Raw genomic sequence first — 13,696 nt, 5'->3', positions numbered from 1 at the left:
ACAACCTAGGTATGTACCCTGACCAGGAATGGAACCCACAACCTTTGGGTGTATGGGATAATGCTTCAAGCAACTGAGCCACCTGGCCAGGTCAGTCACAGTCAGTTTTTTGTTTTGTTTTGTTGGGTATTTAAATATTTTTTTTTATTGATTTTAGAGAGAGGGAGAGGAGAGGGATAGAAACATCAATGATGAGAATCATTGATTGGCCGCTACCCGCATGCCCCACACTGGGGACTGAGTCTACAACCCAGGCAGGTGCCCTGACCAGGAATCAAACAGTGACACTGAGCTACACCGGCCGGGCGCACAGTCAGTTTTTACTGCTTGCAACCAACAGCCTGTAGTGTATGTCTATATACCTGTATGCCTGTACCAACTTCATATACAAAACCACCACTTTTAATTTGATAAAAAGGACTACTGCACTTGCAGGAAGTTAGCCAGATGGCGATTTTATTTGGCATTGTTATTTGCCTAGGTTTCAGTATAAAACACAAATTACTTTTCACACAGGAGGAACCTTACATCTTCTCACTATTGCTCCTTTCTACTTTCCTCTCCCACCTCATCTTTATCTTAACCCTCATTTCATTCTTCAAAAAAGAAAAACTAACAAAAAGAGCCTGGTATAGCTAAATGTATAGTATATTTCTGCTTCCAAGATTGAACATTAAAAGCTGTTTCTGGAACACAGAGAATGCTTAGGGCAGGGAAACTACTCTAAATGATCCTATAATGCAGGATACATGTCATTATGCACTTGTCAAAACCCACAGAGTGTACAACACCATGCATGAACCCTACTGTACAGTGTGTCAGTGCAGGTTCATCGACTAATACATGTGTCCCTCTGATGGGGGAGGCAGGGCACGTATGGAGATCTCTCTACCTTCCTCTCAATTTCACTGAGAACCTAAAACTGCTCTAAAAATAAAGTCTATTTTTTTTTAAAAAAAAGAAACAAAAACTTTCTCTAAGCTGTAAACTAAGTTCACACTTAATCGATTTCATAATCATAATAATCATCATCCACGTTGATTCTGACGCTGGGGTGCTCTTCCGGTTTTGACTTCTTTTTGGTCTCTTTGCTCTTCTCGGTCAGACGTAAGTGTGGCTCGCACTGCCTCATGATCTTCTTGGAAGACATCCAGCTCTCCCCTTGTCTTTCGGCTGGTGCTGCACACTGTCCTCCCCTCACGTCGGTTCCCTTGGCCTTCAGGACCTCCCTCGCTCTCAGGAGACTGCAGGTGCAATTCCATGGGTTCCCATCCAGATACAGGTGCCTGAGGCGAGGCAGCCCCTCCAAGGCTTTGAGGTCCAAGGCAGAGATCTTGTTGTTCCTAAGGTTTAGAACCTGCAGCTGCTTTAGGTCCTTGAGCTCCCTCTCAGCGATATCCTGGATGGCATTGCCTTTTAGGTCCAGCCTGGCCAAGGTCCCCGGGAGCCTGCGAAAGCATGGAAACAGGATGGGAGAGAAGGTCACGGCCATTATTCCTCAACTGCAAAGAAATTCAGATTGAGCAACCCCTGCCTTGTCTATAGTTCTGACCCTTCTGAAGCTAGAAAGCAAACTTTATTTTTAAAAAGTAATTTTAAGTGTAATATCTATAGGTCTTTAAGCCTTCCTCATAAGTCTTATTTTCTAAACCTCTAGTTTTTTCTGGTTCACAGTCATAAAGTTCTTTAATATTTTTTCTTATCAAATGGGCTCACAACCCTCCAAGGCTTTGGTAAGAAAATAAATTGGTAAGAAAAATACTAAGTTCCCAATATTTTAGTTGAAAGGGGCCATGAATCAATCATTTATAGAAGTAGTCCCATGAGCATGACTCAGTGGTTGAGTGTTGACCTATGAACCAGGAGGTCATGGTTCGATTCCGGTCAGGGCACATGCCCAGGCTGTGGGCTCGATCCCCACTGTGGGGCATGCAGGAGGCAGCCGATCAATGATTCTCTCTCATCACTGATGTTTCTATCTCTCTCTCCCTACCTCTCTGAAATCAATAAAAATATATTTTAAAAATAATTTATAGAAGTAAAACAATATTCCTCCCTTTACAGGAATGCTGTAAGAAACACCAGATATACTAGTACATGAATTCATTGATGATCTTAGTCAGCAGTTATTAATGTTAGGTATCATTTTCTGCCTCAATTAGTATATTGAGGCAAATGTGGTAGATATTTTAATATATGTATACCTAAAACCATGTACCATTACACTTGATGAAATGTAGAATGGAAGATGGCAGACAAAAGAAGGGATGTGTGAAAATAGTTTGTGATATAAGTAGGTTGCATGTGTTTACAGTTTATTTATAGAAATCTAAACTTTAAAGTGTTACTTTGTATATGAATAAGGAGCAAATAAAAAAGAAAGGGTGTCTTGCTTAAAGTTCATAAATAAAAGTTTTTTTATTCTAAGTATAAGAAATAGATATTATTGTGTTTCTAATTCCTTATGGGAGGAGGAATACTACAGAGAAAATTTCTGAGTCATTTCCACTTTTTAATTCAAAGAAAAGGCAGGGAGTGTGGGTGGGGTGGTGATGAGGAATTTAAAAATCACTCTCTGCAAGAACGTTGCTCGCATTGCTGGCTACATTCTTTGACCGAGCAGACAGTTATGTTGCTTAATTTAACCCTCATAGGAAAAGCCCATTCCCATCTCATGTTACTTGCCCCATTGTCCATTGGTTCTCAACCTTGGCTACACATTAAATTCCTTTGGGTACTGTTTAAAAATACTGACGTCTGGGCCCTAACACTGGGTGTCTGATTGAATTGGTTTGAAGTGACGTCTGGACATCAATATATATTTTTAAATATGAATAGATTTCAATTAGAAAAGTCACTTTTTGATGCATTGTTTTGGGTACAAGTAGCATACTTTATAATAAAAAAATCCTTTTTTTAACAAGAAAAATTAACATTTGTATATATCAAAGATAATTTTTCCTTTTGCCATTAGTAAGAAAAAATATTATAACTAACAATGAAAATAAGTAAATGGAATGTCATAGGATTCTACAGAGGCCAAAGCTAGTATATTAGTAGAAATTTGATAATGATAATAAGTAGGGCAAGAAAGTTTTGGTTTTTTGTTTCTATAAAGTGCTAAAAGGAAAAAGAATCCACTGGTAGGCACATATAATAAACATCATGATTTCTTTTTATAAAAAAAATAACAGTGCTGCATTCTTCTACTGTTTTTTTAATCTACTTTAAAATGCAGAACATAGGATAAAGCTTAAATAAATGGGATTAATAATGTGAATATGTATATTAGTTATAGATTATGACTGGTTTGGGGGAACAGGTACAGTGGGTTGGGTATAGAGGGAGGAATATTTGGAAAGAAAAATTAAGTGTCAAAGTATGAGGGTATGAGAGAGAGAGAGAGAGAGAAAGAGAGAGAAGAGACAACCAAAACCAGAAGGTAAGACCAACACAAATGGACTCACACACTCGGATAGACAAACAGGCAAGATAAGTTAGTGCAGTATTCAGTTTGCGGGCTGGAGATTCCAAACCCTTGTTGAAAACTTCCACCCCTAAAGGTTTGGATAGGTTTGATCCGATCATTTATGTTTGCTCTAATATGTGTTCTTGCTTCTACATTGTGCTAATTGCCCTAATCTTTGAAGAACATTTATAATAGAAACCACGTGGTAATGCTCACTTACCTGAGAGGTATAGACAACAGCAGGTTCTGCTCCAGGGCCAGGTTGGAGAGCTGGGAACACCTCTGCAGGGCTCCAGCTTCAAACAAGCTGACAATGTTGTTGTCCAGAAACAAATGTTTCAAGTCCCGGAGGTCCTGGAAGTCTTGCACTGTAACTCTCTGAATCAGATTATTGCTAATATCAAGCTTTTGTAGCCTTGCCGGTAGTCTGAGGGGCAACGTTTGGAGCTGGTTTTGGGACAACTCAAGAGTGGTTAAATTGGCAAGGAGCTGTGCCCCTTCGATGGAAGAGAGTGAGTTTTCTGACAGGTAAAGATGGGATAGGTTTTCCAAGTGTTTCATATCTCGAAACCTCACCACTTTGAGCTGGTTTCTCTCTATCTTTAAAGAGAGCAAGGATTTGGGCAAAGTAATAGGAATTTTAGTCAGAAAATTACCACTGAAACTGAGAAACTGCAAAGACTGAAGAGAAGTAAAGAAGTTAGCTGGTATAATATGCAGTTTATTATTCTCCATACTCATATGTTTCAGATGGGGAAGTGCCAGTGGTCCAGCTACAGACTCGATAGTATTGCCATCCAACATCAAGCTTTGCAAACTGGCAAGGGAGGAGAGCATGCTGGGAGAGACGGCAGAGATCAGGTTGTTTTTAAGTTCAAGGGTTTTTAACTTCTTCAGTCCTTCAAAATCAGATCCGTGTAGGACATATATTGAATTATCATTTAGTTTTAACACTTCAAGATTGGCTGGGAGAGCACGGGGGACTCGTCTGAGCTTATTTTTCCAGAGTTCCAAGGTCTTCAAGGTACTCAGAGTTTTGAAAGTATCATTTTCTACTGATTCTGTTCCACTGGCCAGAAGAATAAAGTCTTCCAGAGCCAACATTCGGGTGAAGTTAGATAGCTAAAAAAAAAAAAAAAAAAAAAAAAAAGGCAGAAGCAGGGAGGGGGGACACAAATAGTAAACTAAGATTATTGTGGAGGGAAAAACACACCATATGTGCTATCACTCAATACTAATGATAGTCGAAATCTAGGATCCTGACTATTTTTATTTATGTTTCCTAACACTAGAAGATAGCAAAAATATTTTATGCACTTTCACACACTGTAGTTAGATGTGAAATATTGGCCAATTTTTGCTGTATGTTCTCTGACCCAGCAAGTTTACTTCTAGGCAGGAAATACTTATAAATTGCACAATGATTTATGGGATACAATGTTCTTTGTTGCATCATCTTATAATAACTAAAAATAATTCTTCACCAAATAGCTGCTAACTCTAGGGTGTAAGATTGCAAGGGATTTTCACTATCTACATTTTGTATTGTTTGAATTTTTTAAATTATAAATTACCTTTGAAGCATTAAAAGTAAAAATTTAAAAGTCCCAAATACTGCTATCACCAGGATGGACCTATCAGAGAAATGTTTTCAACTATATTATACTAGAGGCCCAGTGCATGGGTTCGTGTACTGGTGGGGTCCTCGGCCTGGCCTGCAGACATCCCTCGAGGGGTCCTAGATTGCAAGAGGGCACAGGCCAGGCTGAGAGAACCCACCGGTGCACGATCGGAGCCAGGGAGGGGCTCCAGGGCGTGTCTGGCCCATCTCACCCAGTCCCGATGGGCCAGACCCCAGCAGCAAGCTAACCTACCGGTCGGAGCATCTGCCTCCTGGTGGTCAGTGCGCATCGTAGCTACTGGCCAAACGGTCGAACAGTTGTTTCGGCTTTTATATAGATAGATTTTGTAAACTAGCCGCCTGCTCTATATCTCCCAAGTTGCACTTCACTGATAAACAAGATCCATGAAGAAACAAACAGGATACATATATCTCCATCTCGCTAGAGCAAGAAGTACATTCATGCATATATCCCCGACCTCTCCCAGATTTGAGGAAGTACCAAAATCTGAAGTATTTGGTCCCTGATTTGCAAATTCAAATACTCCTATCTTTCTACATGTTCCACCAACTTCCTAATTTGACATCCACCTTTTTTGTGGGATGATGGGTTCCTCGGTATTTGGTTTTCTGAGTAAGATCATGTTTAGGTAGAAAGAGGAATCATTTTAGGTTTTCTTCAGCTTGATAAATTTTGCAGCATGTTCAACCTGCTTGAGAATTCAATTAAGGTGGAACTTTCAATGCAAATTTTATGTCTTACTACCTACAGTTTCTAAATGTTTGATTTCATTATGCAGTTGAGTCCTTTTATAATACCAATGCACAATTAACATCTTTAAATTGGGTTAATTTTGCATCCCATCTATACTAATAAAAGGGTAATATGCTAATTAGATCGAACATCTTCCGGACATCCTTCTGGACAAAGCCACAGTGGTGGGGCCAAGGCAGAAGCAGTTAAGGGTGATTAGGCCGGCAGGAGAGAACAGTTAGGGGGATCAGGCAGGCAGGGGAGAACAGTTAGGGGGATCAGGCCAGCAAGGGAGAGCAGTTAGGGAGATCAGGCCAGCAGGGGAGAGCAGTTAGGGGTGATCAGGCCAGCAGGAGAGCAGTTAGGGGCATCAGGCAGGCAGGCAGAGGCAGTTAGGGGCAATCAGGCAGGCAGGCAAAGGCAGTTAGGGGCAATCAGGCAGGCAGGGGAGCAGTTAGGGGCATCAGGCAGGCAGGTGAGTGGTTAGGAGCCAGTGGTCCCAGATTGTGAAAGGGGTCCCAGATTGGAGAGGGTGCAGGCTGGGCTGAGGGACCCCCTCACCCCCCCAACCTCCCGCCATGCACGAATTTCGTGCACCAGGCCTCTAGTGTTTATTATAAGCACCTAAATTCTGGGAGGACATGTGATGTGAATTATGGTAAAGTATATATTGAAAAATCTCTTAATATGATACTCTAGCCGAAACCGGTTTGGCTCAGTGGATATAGCGTCAGCCTGCGGACTGAAGGGTCCTGGGTTCGATTCCAGTCAAGGGCATGTACCTTGGTTGCGGGCACATCCCCAGTATAGGGGTTGTGCAGGAGGCAGCTGATCGGTGTTTCTCTCTCATCGATGTTTCTAACTCTCTATCTCTCTCTCTTCCTCTCTGTAAAAAATCAATAAAATATATTTTTTAAAAAATAATACTCTATTAGAAGAATCTCATGTTAAAATTTCCATAAACAGATGTTTTTAACCTTAACAGTTTTGGCAGCTGCCTTTAGTTACATATTGCTGCTAATATTTGATATTGTCCTACTGATTAATCAATTGCATTGATTAGTCCTAATCCCAATAGTAATAGCAATTTTTTTTTTAATCCTCACCCCATGATATTTTTCCATTGGTTTTTACAGAGAGTGGAAGAGAGAGGGAAAGACAGAGAGAAATATGGATGTGAGAGAAACACAACGATTGGTTGCCTTCTGCACGAGCCCCGACCAGGGCCCAGGCCAGGGAGGAGCCTGCAACTGACCAGAATGGAACCCGGGACCCTTCAGTCTGCAGGCCGACAGTCTATTCACTGAGCTAAACCAGCTGGGCACAAATTTTTCTTATATTTGTTGAATATCTACAAGTGTGAAGTGCTTTTTTAATGTTATCATTAATTCTCTTAATAACCCTGCAAGCTTACTATCATCAACACTGGCTTTTAGATGAGGAAACTAAGAAGTTATTAAGTGAAAACAAAACAAGACACAACAACAAAAAAGAAAGTTAATAAGTGAAAAAGTTGAGAATTTCATCAAGCTCTATTGGACTGCAAACATCTTTTTTCCTCAGCTCACCATTTTCTAATACATTTTCTATTGCATTTGGTCTACAACTAATGTTTTCAGAAAAGACTCAAGATCTGGACACAAACCATAGAGTTTTAGAGAAGCAGAGATCTTTGAGATTAGCTAATCCAAATCTCTCATTTAAAGGGCCAAAAATAAATAAAAAATTAAATGACCTGCCAAAAACTCAGTGTTTTTAAATCTATTCTCCCTTCTGAAGTGTCCTTTTCCAGGCTTTTCTTTCATTAAGAGTCAGAAATGACTCTGGACCCAGATCTTCACTTCTTGGACTGTTGATCTCCCAAAAGAACTTGGTGTTACTCAGACTTTCTGTTTCTATTTCAGTGGCCACCAGCCCTAAAAGATTGCTGACAAGGCAGCAAGTCTCAGTGCTGACATGGATCTGAATGGGGAATATATTTGGGGAGGAGACAAAGAGTGGTATCAGAGCTTCAGTTTGTCAATTGTCTTGATTACTCTTTGTACGTATGTGCACTGGTCTAGCTAGTAAATGTAGTATTCTGAACTGAATCCAATGGATAGATGTTTTCTTTTAAGCATAGAGAACCTTTTCTTTTTCTTTTTGTCAGAATCAATGCAGATTACTGTTTATTATTAATACCTGTCATTATTTAAGTATGTTTATCTTTAAAAAGCCCTTTGTGTAAGCATGATTATTCCCTTTTCTCAGAGGGAAACTAAGGCTCAAGAAGGTGAAATAACCTGCCCAAGTATGTCTCATTAGCAAGTGGAAGTTGGGCTTTCAAACCAGGTTTATCTTATTCCAACAAATGCATTTTTAACCTTACCCCTTTAGCCAGCACTTAGCTCAAGAATAGAGAGTTCTGGTGGCAGAAACAGTGAGGAAGACACCCACTGGCTTTCAACTTTTCAGTTGAGTTGGCAAAAGGAAAAAAAATAACTCGGCTATACCTGTTTTTCCATCTCCCGGCCTAAACAGGGCTGTGCTCAAGAGATATGGAAAGAGGTACTTTTGCCCTAGAGCTAACCTGGGGTGACTGGTAGTTTTTTCAATGTTGTTTAGAAAACAAGACAAGTATGGGTTGGTGTTAACCATTAGGTACAGGAATCTCACCTAAGTATAATATCTGCCATTGTAGGTTTACAGTTTAGTGAGCCCAATACATACATAAATAAAACTTACAATAAAATATGAAAAGTTTAAAAAAAAAATAAGCAAGGCAAGTAAAATGAAGTGAGGAGAAGGGCACCTTCTGCGGCTTCCCCATGAAAGACTTTATTTCTGGTTTCAATTCGGGCCTGGCCCTGTCCACGCATTAGAGGCCCCACAGCTTCCTTGGTTTTTTCTAGGTCTAATGTACACACAGAACTGACATAGCCTCACAGTGACCGCCTCAGACATGTGTGAACCAAGGCAGCAAGAAATTCATAAAACAATGTGGAATTTTTTTCTGACCATTAGAGCTACACTTGTTCTCTGTAAACCATTTTAAAATTCTGCAAAGTATAGTGAGATTATAAAATTTTTCCATAATTCCTTCACTCAGTGATAAATCCTGTTTATATATTTCTTACCCAGGAGGGATTTTAAGTAACCTTTTCCACAAAATATGTAAAGGCAATCATTATGATTGACCACCATCATAAAGACATCCCTATTTGTCCTCCAAATGTAAAAGCTAAACATATAAAACTCTTAGAAGAAAATACATTTTCATGACCTTGGGTTTGGTAAAAGCTATTCTAGATATGACACCAAAAGCAAACGTGAACAAGAAAAAAATTGATAAATGAGACTTAATAAAAATTGGAAACTGTGCTTCAAAGGACACCTATCAAGAAAACGAAAAGACAACTCACATAATGTGATAAAATTTTCGCAAATAATATATTGATGGAAGGTTTGTATTTACCATATATAAAGAACTCTTACAACTAAATAATAAAAAGGCAGATAATCCAATTAAAAATGAGCAAAGGGGAGTGAAGGGGATGGGGGGATAAGGACACATATGTAACACCTTAATCAATAAAGAAAAAACAACAACAAGGAAATATGAACAGGAAATGTTTAAAAAAATGAGCAAAGGATTCATATAGGTACTTCTCAAAAGAAGAGATTTACAATGGCCAATTAGCACATGAAAAGATACTCAACATCATCAATCATATGAAGGTCAAACCATAAAGAGATACCACCTGACACTCACTAGGATGGCTATGATCTAAAAAACAAAACAAAACAAAAGGTAAGAAATGTTAGCAAGAGAAATTGAAACTGTTTTGCATTGCTGTGGAAATGTAAAATGATGCTGTTCCTCAAAATGTTAAACATAGTTACCATATCACCCAGAAATTCCATTCCTAGATATACACACAGAAGAGATGAAAACATATGTCCACACAAAAACATGTACATGAATGTTCATAGCAGCATTATACATAATAGCCAAAAAGAGGAAACAATGAATGGATAAACAAAATGTGGTATATATAATGAAATATTATTCAGCTTTTAAAAGGAAGCAAATTCTGACATATAGTACAACATGGATAAAACTTGAGGACATTAAGTAGAGGTATAGTAGGCAGCTGCCTAAGTTTGAACATGGAGAAAAGTTATGATAGAAACTCAATTTGGGGAGCCATGATCACATAAAGTGAAGTCACCCAAGGATATTGTGCATAGTAAGAAAAGGGATGGCTGAAGATTGAGACTCCCTGGAAAAGCCAAAATCTAAAAGGCAGTAGAGGCAACAAAACCTATAAAAATGGCAGAAAAGAAATATCAGGGAAGAATAATGAGGACTTCAAAGTGTGGAGTCATGGTAGACAAGAATGTGAGAATTTCAAGAAAAAAGAATGAGCCAATGTCTGAGAGAGGACAGTTTTAGCTGGGTGAGAACAGGTGGAAACCAGACAGTGGTGAATTAAAGAATAAACGGAAGATGACGAAGTGGAACCAGTAAGTACAGACTACCCTTTCACAGAGTTTTGCAAATACAGATAGTTGCAGAGGAGACATAGGATTAAAAGATTTTTATTTTTATTGTAATGAAAGGAGCATATTTATAGGCTAGGCCAGGAAGCTAATAAAGAAAGAGCAATGGAGGATATGGGAGTGGGGAGAATGATGGAGCAAGCTTTGGGGAGAGGTGAGAAAGATGGAATCAAGGGCACGAGAGGGAGGTTGCTTTGCAGAGAAGGAGGACATCTCTCTGCAGGAAAGAACGTGCAGAATTGGATGGAGACAAGTTAGTATAGAGTGAGTAAGAATTGAGGGAGATCAAGACAAATGGCCTTCGTTTTGTCATGATTTGTCAATAAAATGGGAAGCCAGTCATTTGGTGAGAATAAGAAGGGCAGGGCTTGAGAAGGAAATCCAAAACCGTACTGAAGTTCTGGAAGATGTTGAGGGGATATAGGTAGAACCTGACAAAGAATTGAAATTAGATGGGTGACATTGAAGAACCAGATGAAGTTGGAGACCTTAAATTTGTAGTGGTTCTATAAATGAGTGGTGTTTCCTAACTACACACACACACACACACACACACACACACACACACACACACACACGTGTAAAGAGGTTGTGTGATCCTCTCCAGCAGCACCCAGATGTTCAGGTACAGGAGAAACAAAGGTAAATTATCACCCTAATTTAAAACTGAGGTTTTGCTGGATAAGTCACTGTGGGATGCAAAAAGGGCAGGGGTAGAAAAAGAAAATAGATAAGAAATAAACGAATTATCTGGGAGAACCTGGGTAGATCTAAGGCTAGAAGTCTCCATGAGGTGGAAAGATAAGTGCAAAGTGTGACTGAAAGGAAAGGAGATGGATGAGGAGCAGAGAGACAGTGGGTATGGGAATTCAAGTTTATTGAGTGGAGAAGTTACATGGGCAAAGAGGATTATGATATAACTAAGACAGTAGAGTGTTATGGTCAAGTGGAAATGTAGATAGATACTTTTTTATGAGTTCAAGGAAGTATGAGACTAGGCTATTGGACACTGAAGGCACCCAAGAAATTCAGAGTTTAGGATGGAGAACAAGACTAGAGCCAGGAGGGAAAGGACCAGGGGCACAGTGTAAGACAGAAGAATAAAGAGTTTTATAGCCTGATGGCAGGCAGCTCCAAAGAAGTAGGAATTTTTACAGATGAATGGATAAATAAAATCCCTCTTTTCTTGAAGGCACAAACTGTGATTTTTTTTCATTTTTTATCCCCAATCTCAAACACAACTGAATTATATAAACTAATAATAGAAATATTTTAAATAGTGATATATATATATATATACATATATGTATATATTTATGTATACATGCTTATAAATGTGTGATATATATGCTTATATTTATATATGTACATATGTATATATAATTTCTATTGCAATTAATCTGAAGATCCATTTCAAGGTTTTTTTTCTTTGAATATAGGCATCCTGTTCTATGATTCAAATCAAATAAACTGAATAGACATTGTATTCACCAAATACAGGTGAAATATGGTTATTTAAAACCTAACTTTTTACAAGAATAAAGAGAAATATTATTGCTCAGAGCTTTTGATTTCCTTCACAAAACATTTCTGTGTCTCATCAACCTTTCTGCTGGGAACTGTCCTTCCAAGAGACAGTTAAGTGGGCTTAAGTCAGGGAAGTGGCAATATTGCTGTTCAATGAGCCTAAACCAATGACAAATGGATTGACTCAATAATGTAATTTGATGAGAGGTATAATTTCATCTTATTGGCTGCAAAGATGTCAGTGCAGGGTCATTACCAGGCTTAGTTGACCCTCTAGTTCGCAACATCTCAGGTCCTCTGAACAAATATTTAAGCAACCTGCCCTTTAACTAGGTGTCTTGCTTGAATGCTTAGACCTGACCAGGTCAGACTTGCTCTCGGGCATTAGGCACTACTGGGTTAGGAAGAGAGAACTAAACAGATGACGACTAGGCAATTGTGCTTATTAAGGCTCAGAATAAATACCATGCAGCATATTTTAAACCCTCTGTGTTTATGTGCACCTACATTAAAAGTTCTTACCCAAATGGAAGGAAGGGGACTTCTATTTAAAGACAAAGTACGTTCATCTGCTGACTGCCCCTGAATCATAGAGAGGCATTTCCTCATTTTAGGATTTGGATGGATGTGGGAGCAGTGAAGGATCATAGGAGAGCCATAGAGTTTTCCTTCTAAAAGAGGTCTAAAATCACCTATCTAATCTAGCGTGCTCACTTCATAAAGGCAAAAAGGTGAGGTCCAGACGTTTCTTAACTGCTTGCCTAAGATGGTTGTCTCTCTTGGTGGTGAGCCAAGTAGGGAGAGAACCCTAGTTAGTCTCTTGATTCCTTTCAAACATTAAAGGTCAAAACCAAAAGTTCCTTTATGTTGTAAAAGCCAGACAAACCTATAGCACTCTTTTCAGTGCCTTCTGAATAGGTAAGCATGGAAGTAACAGTCATAATTAAAAGCAACAGAATCAGAATTGCAGCAACATGACGAAACACAAACCCCTATTTCTTCTGTAGAGGTTTTCACAGACGCTAATGCGTAGTAGGATGTGAGGTCTGTAGGAATAATTCTCATATGCTGGGTTCATCTTCACAGTCTTATAATGATCTTAGTATTATCTGCCTTCTATGGCATAAACAAAACTATGCCCCCCCCCTAAAAAAAGCATTTATTCTTATTCCTGGGAACATAAAGTGGCCATATGCTCTCAAACTTTTTGTTAAGAAAGAGCCATTTCTTTACTTTTACTTTGCAACAACATAATTAGAAAATTTTTTGAATAAAAAATGAAATAAAATATGATTAGTTATAGGTTCTGGTGTGTTTATTTTTGTTTGTTTTTATTTGTTTGTTTCTTATTGTGGTGGTTTTCCTGCTTCCTTAAAAAGAAATATCCGGAGGCATAGTCCAATCTCAGTAGTACAGAGCAAGCTGGTAACTAGTGCACCTACCCAAACCTACTATGTTCTGATTATTTTTTTGAGTCTCAAGTTTTAACTTTTAAGTTCTGATGATTTCAATTAAGTGAACAATCCCACACTCGCCCCTCACTGTGCCATGCAAAATAAAACTGCAGCCACCTGAGTGTAGAGTGAGTCGTTACCTGGAGGTGTTGGATTTTGCTGTGGCTGATGTAGAGCTTCTTGGTGGTGGAAGGAATGCCTGACGGCACCTCTGTCAGCCTGTAGCATTGCACCGACTGCACTGAGTCACAGCTGCATCTTCCAGGACAGTGAGGATCCAAACCGTCGCTAAGAGAGAGCAGAACAAGGAATGCATAAAGCAGATGCAT

At 39.1% G+C, this 13,696-nt stretch overlaps 1 protein-coding gene across 1 annotated transcript; it reads right to left on the bottom strand.

The window, feature by feature from the left end:
• Positions 1–437: 437 nt before the first annotated feature.
• On the bottom strand, positions 438–13,696 carry LOC307104946 (nephrocan-like; the record flags this gene model as incomplete). Its single annotated transcript, XM_079780238.1, has 3 exons — positions 438–1,448; positions 3,690–4,591; positions 13,508–13,696. The coding sequence occupies 3 exons, from the start codon at positions 13,694–13,696 to the stop codon at positions 1,001–1,003; spliced, it is 1,539 nt and encodes a 512-aa protein (XP_079636364.1). The 3' UTR covers positions 438–1,000.

Source organism: Cnephaeus nilssonii (genome assembly GCF_951640355.1).
Source record: "Cnephaeus nilssonii genome assembly, chromosome: 9".
In the NCBI taxonomy this organism is placed as follows: domain Eukaryota; kingdom Metazoa; phylum Chordata; class Mammalia; order Chiroptera; family Vespertilionidae; genus Cnephaeus; species Cnephaeus nilssonii.
The sequence above is the reverse complement of the archived record's forward strand: the minus strand, read 5'-3'. Positions and strand labels throughout refer to the sequence as shown.